The sequence below is a fragment of the Ostrinia furnacalis genome, unplaced genomic scaffold (assembly GCF_004193835.3).
Source record: "Ostrinia furnacalis isolate ACB-3 unplaced genomic scaffold, ASM419383v2 OfSCF1376, whole genome shotgun sequence".
In the NCBI taxonomy this organism is placed as follows: Eukaryota; Metazoa; Arthropoda; class Insecta; order Lepidoptera; family Crambidae; genus Ostrinia; species Ostrinia furnacalis.
Window position 1 is genome coordinate 367,218 of NW_021131615.1, and position 17,831 is coordinate 385,048.

The 17,831-nt window shown below is 34.2% G+C and overlaps 1 protein-coding gene across 3 annotated transcripts in view; it reads right to left on the reverse strand.

Moving 5' to 3' along the window:
* Nucleotides 1-3,799: 3,799 nt before the first annotated feature.
* LOC114352475 (KH domain-containing, RNA-binding, signal transduction-associated protein 2) overlaps nt 3,800-17,831 on the reverse strand; it is a 128,935-nt gene continuing 114,903 nt past the window's right edge. The window contains exons 5-10 of one of the 3 annotated variants that reach the window (XM_028304086.1): nt 16,303-16,449; nt 15,611-15,727; nt 11,940-12,036; nt 10,617-10,727; nt 6,586-6,745; nt 3,806-3,998 (exon numbers count right to left, since the gene is read on the reverse strand). In XM_028304086.1, the coding sequence (XP_028159887.1) occupies nt 3,926-3,998; nt 6,586-6,745; nt 10,617-10,727; nt 11,940-12,036; nt 15,611-15,727; nt 16,303-16,449 (705 nt within the window). In that variant the 3' untranslated portion in view covers nt 3,806-3,925. Of the gene's footprint in view, nt 3,999-6,581; nt 6,746-10,616; nt 10,728-11,939; nt 12,037-15,610; nt 15,728-16,302; nt 16,450-17,831 lie in introns of all 3 variants that reach the window. The other 2 variants (XM_028304088.1, XM_028304089.1) reach the window with 2 other exon arrangements.

Here is a 17,831-nt window from a genome sequence, read left to right on the forward strand (position 1 = left end):
TCTGGTACTCAGGAGGTTAAGGCTATTTTTATTCTCTAGCTAGACACACACGTTAGGTACTTACATACTTTGAGTGTAGGAGGGAATCACACGTAATATTTTCTTAGCAGGTATTATTATTATCACTTATAAAATGTATGTACTTACTGGAAAAATGTTTTTTTTTCCCTGTTATCTACGGTAGAATAGTATTGAGATTTTGGTCTTAGAAGTAATTTTTTTTTCAATTTGTGAAAAGTGAAATAGTTGAAATGATAAAAAAGTAAAAAAGTCTAGCTTTTGATTATTTTAAATTTAATTAAAATTAACAAAATTAGCTTGATGATGATATTTGAGTGGCAACTCAAGACTACAATATTGAGACCGTTTTATGTATTTTACGCGTGCAGGGTTTGGCACTATGGATACGTAAGTACTTACGTTTGTTAAAAAGGGCGTAAAACGCAGGGCAAACGCTAAAGGTCTAAAAAATAAACGGGTTTAATATAATTAAAGTTTTATTAAGTATCTTTACAGGGGATTGCATTTTCTAACTATGATTTATCACAAAACACAGACAAGGTTTTTCGAAGCATTTTATTTATTATATTATTATTTTACACTATACTTTAGAATACTAACATTACAGTTTCTTATTTATGAGCTAAAATCATTTGACACACATTTAAAATTTATTCGATTCCTTTTGTTATTTTTATTTTCTTTTATTTTAATAGATTTGAAAATCATTCTCATTTCTTTCAATTATTTTCATTGATGAGATATAATTTTCAAATAACATTTGATCAAACAATTTTATATTTTGAACCAAGTGGACGTTTTAGCAATAATTTAACTTATAACATTAAGTTATTCGTTTCGTTTATCAGTTACATTAAATTTAACCTATTTTCAATTAATTTAATATTATTTTCTTCATATATTTACATTGTTTACTAATAATATGTGACTTATTTTAAACTGAACGTGGTTTTTACGAATGATTCCAAACGTATATTTAAAAAACTTTTAAAAATTTAAATTAGTCGTAGGAGCTTGTTGGTAACACTGTCAGTTGCAGATAAAATAATATTAAGTTAAAGCCAATAAAAATAAGATAATAATTTATAAGGTTCAATAAAAAGTACTTATTTCTGCCAATACCAAATCCGTTTTATCCATTTATAATTTAGTTTTAAAGATGTTTGAAATTTTAATGTATTATTGAAAAATAAACTAACTTTGAAACTCTATATTTAAACCATTCGCAAATATCACGTTTTATAATAATTATTTATGATGTGCTTATTTAGATTTAAATTCAATTAAGCCTCTGACAACAAGTGTGGCGAGGCATCACATCAAATTTTATACGATTTGACAGCTGCCATATTTTTACAACCGTTACAGCGAGTGTCTCTTAAAGACATCATTTTCTCCCGCTCTTTGACAGAGCCTTAACTGAGTCAGAAAAATTGTTCAGTAAAACGATTTCATGTGCCCGGTGAGATTTTATTTATATCATTAATATAATATGTGTCATTGAAAGTTATTTAGTGCCTTATGTTTTTTTTACGAAAATATAGTCGAATGATATCACAATCAACGTAGATTCTAGCCCAAAAGTGTAAATATAGTATTTATAATATCATTATCAGCTTTGTGGCTCTTTCTGATTGGCGTTTTGTTAGCGTATACAAGCTCTACTTTATAATGTGTGTGTATTTATTATAAAATCTTCTGATCTTCTGATAGATGCGTACACTAGGGTTTCTGCTCGAGCTTTCTCGAACTCGAGAAAACTCGAGAAATTTGGCTTCATTCGAGACGAGAAAAAAATTACCGGAGCTCGAGAATTCTCGAGTCTCGAATTTGAAGCTTTTAATAATCTTGAAAGCCTATTTTCTTAGACAAAAGTAAGTTTTTAATTATTTAAAAGGTTAACGTTGCTTTTAGACTGGTCTAGTCTTTCCTTTTTTACCCGAATGCGTGACGCAAAGGAGTGGTAATGTGTCTAACAGCCTATGTATGTATGTATATTTTTGAAGCACTATAGAGACCAAACTCTTGAGTCGATTTTTATGATTCGCACGTCAATCGATTTCTTTTACTTCGGTGAGTGTCACTAAAGACATGACGTTAGTAAAAATTCAATATGGCGACTACTGGACGCCATATTGTGAAACTCAACAAACTATGGCATGTGAGGTATCATTAGATTTGTTTTACTGTGAGAGTGACACTGGGTATATCAAAATTGGAAAATATAAAAATGGCCGATTTTTGGCGCCATAATAATGTATTAAAAAATATCTCAAAACCTATCGAGTGGGGTATCAATAAAGGGTTTTTAAATAGCTTGCAAAATGTATGCTCTCTAACTAATAGATTAAAATAAAAATATTATTGAAAACAAAAAACCCAACTGGGTAAAAATAAACTGAAAAGATAGAAATAAGACAAAGTGTTCACAAATGCAGTTGGAGACATCAAACACTTATCATCATCATCATCATCAACAGCCCTTTACAGTCCACTTATGGACTATGAACCGCCTTCCGCGGAAAGAGTAGGGGTTGGTGACAAATGTATTCTAATGTATTCTACACGGCTTATCAGCAACTACTTATCACCAACAAAAAAAAAATAGTCATTGATGTCTCCGACTGCATTTGTGAACACTTTGTCTTGTTCCTATCTTTTCAGTCTGTTCATTTTTACGTAGTTGGGTTTTAGTTTTTTTGTATATTAGATTTTAAAAAACCTGTGTTTTTATCAAATTTCAACCGATTTCAACAATTTTAATTAAAAGACTCGAGACCCGAGAAAACTCGAGACTTTGGCCTCGAGAATTCCCGAAACTCGAGAAAAAAAAATAGGTCGAGAAATCAGAAACCCTAGCGTACACGCACGAACCGACTATAAAACTTTGAAAAATATGCTGGAATCGGCATTTTTTTTATGAAATGTAGCGCGCGTATGAGCTAGGTATAAGACGAGCGTAAAACGCGTATCTAGAAGAGCCACATTTTATTTTTATATTGCGACATGGATATACTTTGCTGTGAAATCATCCAACTATATGATTTGTATAACATTAATAAATAATGGATTCCAAGTATAATATTTCGAAATATTATTATTATTCACTAATCAATGATATTATTATACTAATTTCAAATACTTCTTCGTCTGTATATTCATAATTTGGCTTAATCCTAATCAGTATTGATAAATATTTATATACAAAACTTTTCCTAAAAGGCATAGGATTATATTTTTAATACACCATGGTCCTTTATTATAATCTATACAATAATTACTAATCGTTGCTTAAGACTAAATTATATAAGCTGGGGTTCATTGAAATTGACAATTATTAAAATATATAACCGTAAATATATAAAATACTCTTAACCAATTATAATACATGAGGGTGTTGCAACAAAAAATATGAAATAATAAATCTAATGCAGGTACGAATTAAATATTACGTCTATGCTATTATCAATTAATTATTTTTCTATTAATTTAAAAATTATGATTTACTCGTTCGTTTGACTAGTACAATAATTTATTTATTTTACAAAATACTAACAAAAATACACAGATAAAAATACTGACTGATATTAATTAAGCTTTACAGAACAACGTATTCATTGCTTATTTTAATTATTAAGAAAATATTCACAAATATATAAAAAATATAAAAATGACTTCAACATCATGACATCATATTATTATAACAAAAAAATAATAGTAATTTGACATTTGTGAAATATTATTAAGATAAAATTATTTCAAACTTTAATAAACATAACGACAGTAAATACAACATTTTTGAATTAACAATAATTATATTAAAATAGTTCATAGTCTGTGGTCGATGTTCATGTATTTTTATTATTATTTTGATATTGATTTTCCTAATTTAAATTAGAACATATTACGCTAGATTGATATTGACGCCGACTCCAGCGACGAATTCGTCCCGTATGAGCGGCAGTAGGGCAGTGTGCCTGCAACAAATAACAAATGAAATCAATTTAATATCAAATTAAATCATATAATTTGTGAAAATGTTAGTAACATTAGAATGAGAACACATTTACCATCAGTAGATTTTTGTGATAATAAACTGGAAATGAATGTATTTCATTAATGACATGGCTTCTTTGAATAGTAACTACTTACGAGTCACTTGTTCGCTATTTCGACTGACAATTTAATTATCGATTTCGATCAACATAAATAGAATTTCACAGTAAATTGAAATCAATTGGGTTTTCAGAGGTAAATCGACGTATTTATTCAGACAAGTTGAGCTTTGAATTATTGGTTAATGGTGCCAGCTAACCAATTATTTGCTCCACGTTGTGCAAAGATATTTGATAATGCCTTTGTTAATACTATTCTAATAGCGAATAATCAGGTCCTGAGCTTCGGTAAATTGAAGTTATTGGGTTGAACATTTTAGGGGTTTCTTTGGACCATTCTATTTCTATTGCTCGTACATGGTATTATTATCTTTGATACATGCACCTTTGGTTTTATGAAGTCTATTTAATCACAGACTTACGTATTTATATACTAATCTTATTACGATTAGGTATTAGAAACGACAACGGATTAGGGTAATAAAAAAAGAACCTGAAATAGAAACGGAACTGGAAATGGAAACGTAGAACCGGAAACGGAAATTCTAAATATAAGTACGGAAACTAGCTTACTGACTCATATTAGGAACGGCAATAGGCAAAGATAACGGGAAAGGAAAGAGAAAAGAGAAGTAGAAACTTGGAACATAAATACAGAAACCAGCTAATAATCACTGGCACGGCGCCAGCTATGCACGCGGGCATTATTAAACGGTACTTAACTTTAAAAGGTATGGTAAAGGATTGGAAGGACATGGAATCGGGAATAGAAATGTGGAACCGGAAATAGAAATATGAAATCGGAAAATTGAAATCCAAACCATAAATACGGAAACTAGCTTACTCACTCGTGCGGCGCCGGCCAGGCGGGTGCGTACCACTGCCTATGTATGGCTGCGCGCGGGCATTAAACTCAGAATTAAAAGGAATTGAATAGGGAAATACAGGGTGTTACTTTGCATTCTTGCCATATTTACAGAGGTAACTATATTACTGATACTGAACACAAATCCGTTAAAAAATAATGCCCGAAAATTTTGATTTTTAATTTTGAATATTTTATTTTATCGACAATCTGTTAAACACATCACTAACTATCGTAACTCATGCACATCACTTATGTTAGCGATGGCGATGGAGACTTTTTTACTTTTTATTGTATTTTTTAAATATCTATTGCAATCTATTGTCTTTAAAATGTCTTTTTGACACTTTTGTAAAAAACTGAGAAATCCATCAATCACAAATCACGTTATAAATAATACAAAAATGACTGAAGTGTATTCAAACAACGAATAATTTAATCAAAATGGTGCTTGGAGTGTCTGCAAGACGTCTTAAATGAAATGCTTGATGACGTACCCTTAGCGTTACACCAAATGCTCTACTACCAGCAGGATGGTGCTCCCCCACAATAAGGACGTCAAGTGCGCGAATAATACGTTTGGTGAACAGTGGATTGGACGAGGGGGTCCAGTAGCTTGGCCACCACGATCCTCGGACCTAACACCAATGGACTATTATTTTTGGAGTGACTTGAAACGACCTGGTATGCGCAGAAGAGATAAAAAGTGTAAACGTGTTACGTGAAAGGATTGCTTCAGCGAAACTGTGAGACAAAACGTTTATGTGTTGCGAAAACTAAAGCGAAATACCTACGCTTCGCCGTGCTAGACTGTGCCTTCATCAGAACGGAGGACACTTTGAACACTTGCTTCGCAGTACGTAAACTTTGTAAGTAGGAACTCATAAATAAATAATTAATTGTGAATAAGGTGATTTCATTTCATACTTAATTTATTAATTTGTAAAAATAGGGAACAATGTTATAAATTAATTAAAAGCCTAATAATTATTACGTATTTTTGACGGTCCTAAGCCCGTAAAGTAGAAACTGAGAGTAGAAAGGAAAATCTAAAATCAACTGAAGAGTATTTTAAAATAATTATTATGACTGGATAAAAAGGCTGGTACCCAGAGCCATAAAACATCACAGATTAATAAGAACTAGGCCACGCCCACTAGGTTTATTCCACTTGCACCTGTAGAAAGTGCGAGACAAAATTGGTTTATTCCAATTTGTACTGCAAAACCAAATTTACTAAAAACTCAGTGTACTTTCTTTATGGGAGTCTCTTGTTTATCTTAAATAACAGGTATTGGTCCCTACTTTTATCTCTGTGAATATGGCAAGAATGCAAAGTAACACGGTGTATATGAAAATGAAGAAATGTAGAAACGGAAATAGAAATGGAATGTGAAATTGGAAACTCAAAATTTAAAGAACCGGAAATATAAAATGGAATGTGCAATTGGAAACTCAAAATTTAAAGAATTGAAAACAGAAATGAAATGTGCAATTAGAAACTCAAAATTTATAGAACCGGAAATAGAAATGGAATGTGGAAATGGAAACTCAAAAAATAAAAATGGAAACTAGCTTACTCACTCGTGCGGCGCCGGCCAGGCGGGCGCGTGCTTGTGCGTGGCTGCACGCGCGCGCGCCAGCAGCGTCATCACCGCGCGTTTAGTCGGCGACATGGCGGCTCGCGCGCCGCCCAGCAGAGGCCGCTTGCGCGCCGTGCTCGCAGCCGCCGCCCCACCCGCACCTGGTTGGAATTGGAATTATTGTTGGGAAATGGAAATGGAAACGTATTACAATATCATAAGGCTAATGTAATAATATTATACTCCTAACTAAATAAATAAGTTTTTATTTAAATCAGCTAGCACCGGATCTACACTGCATTTAATGACTGGGTTAGCAATGGCAATTAAATAACTTTAACCTTTTCAGCACCACGTCAAATACAAAAGCCATTACTCTGACGCCACGCTTGATAAATTATGTTAATATCATTATAATCATTGTATTCATTATTATTCAGTTTACTTAATACTCAATTAGCCTATTACTGACATCATTTTTAAGGCGGTCAACCTGATGTACCTACGCATGTATCCGTCATTGGCGTTGAAAAGGTTAATCCACCCTCGTCCGCTATTTTCTGACTCCTGGCTATTCATCAACGCAAAACCATACTTTAATAACTCTGAAGGGCTTATAAGTTGTTAAACTACCAATAACGACAATATAATGAATATAGAATAACTGATAAATATGAGACCTCTATATTAGAAAATATAATAAATCTATTTATAGTTACATTTCATGGTAAGACATATAACAAAATGAAACATGATAAATATTTTTTGTTAATTAAATATGGTTTCAATGTTTTGTCCACTAGTACAAAACGAAGCACAAAACAAAATTATAATTATGATTTATGATATTAATATAAAACGAAAGTACGCTATGTTTGTTTGTTGTATTTTGCAATAGAGATAGATTGAGTCAGGTAAAAATAATAAATAATGGTAATGGGCACTTAGCATCTTGTTGGGACTATAAAAGCTCATGTTTATTTATTTGTAAAATATAATTTCTATTGCTAGACAATATTTCATCGACAGAACGAATCGGGAGAGACCGCGAGTCGAAACAAATCACAAATAAATATACAATTTTCCTCGTTCTGCTCTGTCATTTTGTCAATGGCAACTTCAAACGGCTTTTGTTTAATAAAGTTAAATGAAAATGGCAACACAAAGGGACAAATTTGCGAATGTCATTGTTCGGAATGGAGTCCCGACACTCAAAGGTCTAGTCTAAATGCTCGATAAAGATTTCAAATAGGTCACGGTATAAAGTTGGGGTGAAAAGCGATGTTTATTTCATTGTTATTGTGGTCGTAGATGTTTGAATCTTTTTTATGAATTGCGCTTATGGAAATTCAAATACATAATTAGGTATTCTTATTAATTTTAGGGTTTCGTGTTAACATGAAACCTAAAAAAATAACCTAATACCGAACCAATACAAAAAAATGTATTTGACTTATAAACATATCTGGTAGTTTAATGGGTCTCGTATAATTTTGCGTAACACAAAGTTTAAAACAATAATTTTAATAAAGAGAGTAATTAAAAATCCATTTATATACCTACTAGGTACTCAACGGTTTTCAAAACGTTACTTTTCATAACTTGAACCAAGCTCGTCTCAACCAATAAAAAGCGAGCTTAGTTTTTGTTTGTCTAAATCCGCCACAGACCAAGTTTTCAATTAAGCAACGTCGCGTTGGACATTAAATTACGAGAGATGTCGCCACTGCACTGTAGAAATTCGAAATGGCACAACTCTATTGGTTTCGATTATCTTTGGTAGAAGCGGAAACTTCTCGGATTTATTTTATAAGTATAACGGTCATCCGAGAGTTGATGGGAAAGAAAAGAAATTTAATAATCGTTTTTGAACGATCTGATCTTGTTGTTTCAGTAGTGAAACGTGTTTCGTGGAGATTTAAAATTTTGGGAAGAGCTTTGCTTGCAGATCAGATATAAAACCCATCTTTGACAAGACGTTCTTTCTTCCTACTTTCACTCTATTTATGGTTGCCTCATTGTACAGAGTTGTTTTAATCAACTTATTTAATTAAGAGTCAATAAGCTACAATATTCAGAGTCAGACCCTGACTAAACTTACTGATTCACACTAAAACACTTCAAAATTTCGAAATTACAGACTGGTTGGAATGCTAATGCATTAAATAAATGCTAATGCATGCAAGCATGTTACAAATAACAATGACGTAAGAAGAGTGCTAACGACTTTGTTTTAGTTTCAACATTCTAAATAATATAAGATTAACTTACTGATACTCTGAACAGATGGTAACATAATTATTGTTTAAACATAATTACGTAATTAGAAACAGAGCTGCCACACAACACTGAATTGTTTAAGGTAATTTGAAAATGGAGCTTAAACTGGTAAACTTAATAAGACAAAATAGGTAGGTACGTATTATTACCAACATAATTGTTATACTAACTTAATTCAAAACAACCTTTATTAAGTTAGTAATTTTTTCATACAGAAGGACACACGATTTTGAAGTAATATCGGGATATTACTAATTAGAATTTTATTTGTAATATTCATTTAAAATGACTTAATAAAATAACATCAGTCAGTTATCAGTCACAACAAAAAAGAGACAAATAATATTGTGTAAGTTGTCTGAGATGTAAGAGAGGTAAAAAACTTTCTTTTTATGCAACAGCTGTTTTCTCAATATTGTTCAATTATTTATTTAACTTATAGCAATTTGGCTTAAAAATGCAATATCAAAAGTCTAAACATTTTTATTGTCTTTTGTTTAGTAAAAAAGTATTCTGAATCTAAAATTCTAGACATTACTTTTACCTAACTGTACCAGCTATATTACCTTTCCCTTTTGTAATAAAACAAGAAATAGGTAGCTTTTAGTCTAGGCACGGAGGTGATTCTGTTTTATGTGGGCAAGTAAATTTCTCTGGAGCAGAACATATTTGACACAACTTATGATAAACGACTAAGGGAGCTTACAGACGAGCGACAGTATATCGGCGACTGCTTGCGATTATTCTTTCGCCGGCGACAGTATTCAAATTAGACGACTGTCGCCGAAGCATCGCGAATACGGCCGATTGGTCGCCGACAGTCGCCGATGCACCACGACTCTCGACGACGGGCAGTCACTACGTATAGTCAGAGTGTCAACATGTCATGACAGCGAAAGGCGCGAGTCGGAGACTGTAGCCTACAGACGCCTACAGTCGCTGACCGTCGCCTACCACTATCACAAGCCCACGTTATGTTCTTCAGATTAATTTCGTTGCGGGTTCAATGACAGTTAACTTTCCCCTGGGACAGACTTGACCTTCACTGGTTGGGTTTTTATTGGCGGTTAAGCTATAGATCCTGGTTATACAGGAGTTGCAGTGGTGGGAACGAGAGGTGGAAATAGTCCCGTACCCGTACCACTTTCTTACACCCGCAGTTGCCGATACTGTCGCTCGTCTGTGACCTCTCTAAGGAAGATAAACGGGTGAGTGGGTAGTAGCATATTCTGAGCAGTAGTAACATCTCTCGTTAATGGTTTAATTTTCCAAGAACATAAGGAAGACACTATTCTAAGAATATTTCCCATAAAATACTAAACTTATATTATTCCATTAATTTCTGGGTCGTTAAGATATAATAATGATCATATAAAAATAACTTATTTCAGGGCAACTTGCTTTTTGCTGGCATTTTCAGAAACATTTTTCATGCTATGATTTGTGTATTTATTTATATGTATTATTGGCTCATGTTCGCTTCTTTAATCATAGAAACTGAGCCTGTAGTCTCCTATTTTAAACTCTTTCAGAAAGTGAGTACGCGGCGCACGACGTCAGCCGTTAAGGACGCCGTACGCCAACGTCAACCTCTGAAGGAGACCACAACACAACAGTTCATTTCTATAGTAAGCATTGTGACTCGGGAACAGCGTGATGCTGTACACGGCCTACGGCGTTTATAGGAGACCACAGCCTGATAATTAGGGCCTAAGAATCTTATGAAATACTGTAAAAGTTCGACGTACCGACCTTGCGTCGCCAGAGCGTGGACAGCGGCCGGCTTCACGCCGCGCAACGCCGGGTGGGCGTGCAGAACGCCGCCCAGCACTGGACTGCTGAGGCCCAGGATGTCGCTGCCACCTAGTGTTAGTGCGGTGTTAGGGGACCGCTGCCTTGGCGATAGATATTTGCAAAACACTAGCGCGAAATGTCATCTCACTTGACACTTTTTTCCATCACTTTTTTAATAAGGTGCCAATTTTTTTTCCAGCACTTTTATGAACTGTGTAGGTGTTGTCAATTATTGAACGTGCCTCTGGAAAAGTTTCTAGTTTGGTCCCAGTAAAAATGTTAACAGTTCAACAGTTCACTTATTATGTGTACTTTATAGACTCTATTTTACTATTGTATTTACTCGTAGTTTGTGGACCCGTAAACGGTTAATATACAAAACGAAGCTATTTTATTATGCCATACACTATGGTGACATCTTTTCAGACTTAAAAAACTTGAAATATTAATCTCGTGTTCATCTAATTAGTTTCGGTTGCTAATTAGCTTCATATTATGCTATTAACTAGTTTACTTTGGCTTAGCTCACACAGGATGGTAAATAAATATAGCTATGTGACTTAATATTTAGCTTAGATGTAGGTTCGTAATCTAAACACTGAAATGGTGTAGAATAATAAATGTTGCACAATTTGCGCGTAGTATGTGCGCATGTTCATATTGTTTATAGAAATATTTAGCGCCAGTAAGTAAATGCTTGCAAATATCTTTTGCTTTGGCAAGAGCACTGGACTGCACTTGATGCGAAGGAGGTATTAGTTGCAAGGTTAGTAAGGTTGAAAGGGGCTTGATTTCAAGTGGGTATACTCTTGACCTACCTTGAGCTTGAGCTACAAAAAATATGACACCAAAGCTACGATACTAAACCTAACTTTAACCGTAACTATAACGACAGCCGGTGTTTTTTGTGAGTTTGATAGATTTTTGACGTCTGCAACGTAGTCTGTAGTCAAAGTAAGATGGTGTAACCTTAGGCTGGGTTGCACCATCTTACCGACTTTAACTTTAAAAAACGTCAAAAGTCTGTTAAACTCCATACAAAAGCACCAGTCATCGTTATAGTTAAGGTTAAAGTTACGTGGTGCAACTCAGCCTTAGTACGAGACTTTGTAACTAAATCGATGCTAATGTCACAAAATATCTAAATGAAAATAAAAAATAAAATAAAACTCACTCCAAATCAAGCCCATTTTCAAGCTTACTTATTCCGAGCTTAGTTTCATCAAGCTTGGTTTTTGTTCTGAGCTTGGTTGCGTACTTTCTTACCTCGATTGTTCTTACCTAGAATAGAGTTCTGTGTTAGAAGATGATGGGTTGGTGGTTGTTGAAGCACGCCCCCGCCGACCAAGACTCCGTGCCCGGTGTGGCCTGCTGCCAACTGTGGATAAAGTTTGGATTACTAATGTTTGGCCAAAAAACGTTTCCCAAATTATCACATGGCAAACAACGTTTCGCAAATTTTCATTTGGCAAATTCTCATTTGGCAAAACAACTTATTGCAAACTTTTAATTCGCAAATGTCTTTTTTGGCATATTATTGTTTAGCAAATTATTGTTTGGCAAAGTATGTTTCGCCAAATGTTTCATTTGGCAAAAATATTTCACGATAAACTATTTACAAAATAATTTGATTGGTGCATAGAATGGAATACAAATTAGCTTGTGGTTATTATTTTGTTTAGTGGGTAGTTAATATAAAATTTGTTCTAAATTTATTTTCATATTTCATTATTTTTATCGAAACTAAATGATTAATTAACAATAGAGGTGATTCTAGCGCTCGGCGGCCGCTGCCGCGGCACGCTTCGCTCGCCTTCGCGCGTTAAGGGTCACTGTTCTAACCTAACCTAACTTACTATTTTCTGCAAAACCTACTTTCGCATCCATACTATTTTCTGCAATCTCTTTGTTTTACATAAAATTCTTGTGAAAACCATGATAATTTGCCTTGTGCTTTGATTTGTGGGTAACGGTGGGTAAGCATGTGAAGTGTCAATTTGACCAAATAAATTATTTGGGATATAATATTTGGCAAAATAAAACATTTGCTATATAAACATTTGCCAAGTAAAATTTGACCAAATGATAATTTGACCAAATGAAATAGTTGCGAAAAGTACATTTGCTAAAAGTTCATTTGGGAAATGAAACTTTGGCGATAAGTTGTTTGCGAAGTGAAATTTGGCGAAAAGTAATTTGGCCAAACGGAAGGATACCATATAGTTTTGGTTTAAAAATATGTTCAGATTTCCTTTTTTTGGCAGTTCAGTTAGACCTTATTATTTGATACTTATTACATTTATTTTCTGTCAATTAAATGGCTGTATTTCCGAATGTATTTTATAAAGTAGTAAATAACTTTTAATAAGTACTTAATTTAATATAAAAATAATTAAGTCTTTGTTTGTTAATACATTGGCAATAAAAAAACTTTATTTTATTTTGATAAGTCGAGAAAAATACGTTTAATAGGCCCCTACTGTGAATTGTTTATTATAATTTAGTCATATTTTATTCAACATATTAATGCTCAAAACATATTTTCTAGCCCATAATTACTTGGGAAAATGAACAAATGGACTAATGGTTTCCTATGAAGACTAAATACTAGTATTAAATTGTCTTATGAATAATTAATCATGAACGTAGACAGAAAAGTATCAATTAACCCTTTATATTATGACTTTGGTACGTATAATTATGTATTTTAAACCTTACTAACTGGTGTTTTCACAGTTGAGTTTGCACTAGTACGGGAGGTAAAGGATTTTAGCCATATTAATAACTAGCTTACCGCCCGCGGCTTCGCCCGCGTGGAATTTTTGTCTGTCACAGAAAAACCTTATCGCGCGCGTCCCTGTTTCAAAAACCGGGATAAAAACTCTCCTATGTCCTTTCTCGGGACTCAAACTATCTCTATGCCAAATTTCATCAAAATCGCTTCAGTGGTATAGGCGTGAAAGCGTGACAGACAGACAGTTACTTTGGCATTTATAATATTAGTATAGATTTAAGTAGAAAACATAAAATTTCAGCATCAAACGGTCTCCAACGCCACAACGCGTCCTCACTATGAATTTATGTATGTTAAGTCATGGGTTACTCAGCTATAAAATACTGAGTTGCACCAACTTACTTTAATCGTAACTATAACAATAACCGGTGGTTTTTGTATGGAGTTTGACAGATATTTGACGTTTGTTAAAGTTAAAGTAAGATGGTGCAACTCAGCCTATTAACATTTAAATGTTGTATGTTTGTCATCCAAAGGATTCCATTCAACAAACTGGACAAGTGCGAGTCGGGATTCTGAGCGTTTCGTACCAAGATTAAACCTTTTATTAGTCTTAAAAAACATTTCAACATCAATAAAAAAATCTTAAAGTGTGTCTGTCCCCCGTGATACATTATAGTGGCATTAGAAATACACATACTGTGAATAATTCAATAGTCCACTGTCAGACTCACAAACTAATGGACGGTTAACAGAGGTTTAATAATAGTCTCATTTGGAACCCTTTGAATACGGAACCCTGAAAACTCGAATAACGCAAAGTCAGTGCTAAAGCAACAAATTGAAATACAAAATGAGCTACGTGCGATATCTTCACAGTTCGCAATTTGGAGCGGAATAGATTATATTAAATATTGCAGGACTCCTTCTCAATATTCACGGTGAACGGTAAAAGCAAAGAAATACACGCATTAATAGTTTGGGACTAGATGGCGCAGTGTAAGGATATTCGATGTCTAAGGATATTCTTATTTATTTATTATTTTGAAAGTTACATCCTAACTCCTTTAAGTTTCAATAGGTACCCCTTTTCTTTATTTATTTTATCTTTCTGGTTTGTGATCAGTACAGACGAAGGCACATGTCAGTCAATCGCATTTAATTTCCAATTATACCTGCTTATCAGAATACGAATCTCCTCGGAATCCACGAAAAAATCAAAATATTATGACCCCGTGCAAAAAATTAGTCACTGGTACAATGCAAGTACGCAAGTTTTTTCACAACCTTTTTTATAGTAAGATAGTAAAAAGTAGAGATTATAAGAAAAAGAGAGAAGATAAACTCCTGGCTATCATACACTTATTGATGTTGTTAAGCTCATTTCTATTATTTTTGCTTACATTTAAGAGCTTTTGTGCTTTTCAAAAGCCTAGGTTCAAATCAAATCTAATTCTCAGGTCATTTCTGGTGGCTGCTTGTATGCATTTTCCGTTCACCAGAGCTGCCGACTCCGCGTTCTGCTGGATTGCTTTTTGTATTGATTTTAAAGCATTTCAGAGATGTGTTTACTTACGGGTGGAGTGGAATTGGGTTCTCAGCTGCCTTTGTGACTTGAATTTTAACCCTAATTTGTGAGTTCGGAATTTTTTTTTCAATAATGTGCTCTATACTCGTAATCTAGTCATTATTTTCAAAAGTTTGATTACAGATAAACGAAGCGATCATGTACAATTAATATTAGTAAGAAAAAAGTACAAATAAACTCCAAACGCAGCAATTATAGCCAGATACTTAGGCAAAGCTGATTTATTTTCACTTTTTCAAAAATCATTTTTTTTGTGTTTGTGTTGCGCTTTATTTTTTTCATATATTTTAAGGATAGTACATTAGTAGAGCTACCTCCCCTATCAGTTTGATTCTCCCATTCTGGGACACCCTATACAGGGTGTTAGGTAAATGGGTATATGAGCCGACACTAGCCCATGTTAACATGGGCATATAAATGGTATGGTGAAGTCAGAAATTTGATATCATCATTTTATTGTTTTTAATTTTCATACAAAATAAATTTTATAAAATCGGATTTGTATGAAAATTAAATTAATTAAAATGATGATATCAATTTTCTGACTTCACCATACCATTTATATGACCATGTTAACATGGGCTAGTGTCGGCTCATATACCCATTTACCTAACACCCTGTATATCGTACCTGATGATGGGCAGCGGTGAGGTGGTCTGGCGCGGGGGCGGGGGCGGGAGGGGAGAAGTCTCGCGCGCCGGGCACCACGCCCGGCATCGGCTGCGCTACTGGTTGTACAGCTGACATCTGGTGGCAGACCACAGCATTATTTTTATTATATTCAGAAAACAAACAGCTTACAAATAAATCAATTGCAAGCCTATGGTTTTCGCCTCTATGTAGCTAAAAGGGGCTTTAATTTCTTTAAGCTATGAACCTCTTGACCTGCATCTCACCTGAAGGAATCCACAACCACAAAAGAACTGCTGAAGCGCAATATTGCTGTTATCTTTGTTTTGATGGTGACAGACTTAGGTAAATATGGTATTTGATAATGGATGATGTGGTATTTGATGTAGTCCTTCAGGTAGAGTCTTACTGCTTCCCTAAATTGCCCTTAAGATAGTTCTATAGTATAATATCATATTCGTAGAATTGATCCGATACCGGTCGCACTGATACTAGGACTCCATTATGGGACACTCCACTCCAGAGCATGACACATGCTGAGCGGTGGCTAATTTTGGTTCTAACTTGTATTTGTTTTTTGTTATCTGATTCTGTGTGTTATATTATAAGTTGGAACCAAATAAATGTTTTTCTTTCTTTCTTTCATTAAACTAAAACAGCCGCTCAACAAATGACTAGATTCTTATTCTTACCCTATGTTTGCTGTTGTCCCTGAGAGGCAGGGTCTCCTCGCTGCCGCTCCTGGAGGACTCAGGCGGAGTCAGGCGCCGCTGCTCATTCTGAGACGACAGAATCTGCATCTCCAGCATTTGTTCTTGACGGATATCGTCGTTGTAGTCCTGTGGAAAATTTTTGGTGTTATTATGGTTTTATACCTAATGATGTTATTGTGGTGTTCGTTCGTTTCAGCGAAATGACGTCCACTGCTGGACAAAGGCCTCCCCCAAGGTTTTCCACGATGCACGGTCCTGCGCTGCCCGCATCCAGGCTCTTCCCGCGACCTTTACCAGATCGTCGGTCTCCCTAGTAGGAGGCCTGCCCACGCTACGTCTTCCAGTCTGCGGTGCCCGTATTGTGGTGTTATTGTGGTATTATAAGGTGTTATAGTGGTGTATTGTTGTATTATAATAGTGTTTATAGCGGTAGTAAACATGATCTATGGGTTATGAGACCTATGAGAAAATAGGGCAGTAAAATTAGTCTGAATTTTGAAAAAATAAAACAGAAAGAAAGAAAAAGCTTTATGGACACATTTGCAGAATATTAATGTATCATTCCCTCTTTTCATTTTAAGATTTTTAAAAAGTGTTTGTTAACAAGTAATTATTTTTCCTTACTCTTCCAGAGTTAGAGTCCCATAGAGACTCTGATTCAAAGTTTCTTCTAAAAGCTTTGAGTAAATTAATCCAAACTTAATACGATTGAATATAAAAAGCTTAAAAGTTAGAATTTTTAAATTATATAAGGCTTGAACCGATTTTGGTTCAACAACTTTGAAGAATTAAAATTAAGACAAAATTATTTTCTTTACTTTTTAAAATCACCTAGTTATAATCCTATAAGTGACTTCATTTATTTTTCTGTTCTTTTAAGACTTTACCAAGAATTTTAATTAACTTCTAATGTAGCCATAAAAAGATCCTTAAGAATATCACATATTCATATGCGAACTTTGTAAGCTCGCACGAGAAATCCAAAGCTTTATTACTTATTACAGAATGCCTGTACCTCTAGCACGAAAAATGTTCGTGACGTAAAATGAACTTAGTATGAGAAATGGTAGCACGAAGATAATTACAATCAAGATCGTCACGTTGTCGTTGAATTTGAAGGCTGGGTATTTTGCTTCACCGTCAATGTTGTAGTGAGAAGGCTGAATACGCAAACGATTCAAAGACGAAAGCTTTTCGTGCTAGAGGTACTGGTCGTATGATATTGCATTTCTGAAACAAAGTAGTGCGAGCGACGCAGTGCACGTAGTTTTAACGACTAAAGTCAGTCTTAGTTTGTATGTGTGGGAGTTTATTAAATCGCTCAAAGTAATTCGTAGGATATTCTCAGTATTAAGAAGTAATATGAAAGATGTAAGGTGAAAATTATTTCAGTGTTTTCAGGCAGTATATTGAAACCTTGCATATTTTACCGTATTTTACACAACACTTTTTCTTAGGCTGTGTTGCACAAACTTACTTTAACCGTAACTATAATAATAACCGGTCGT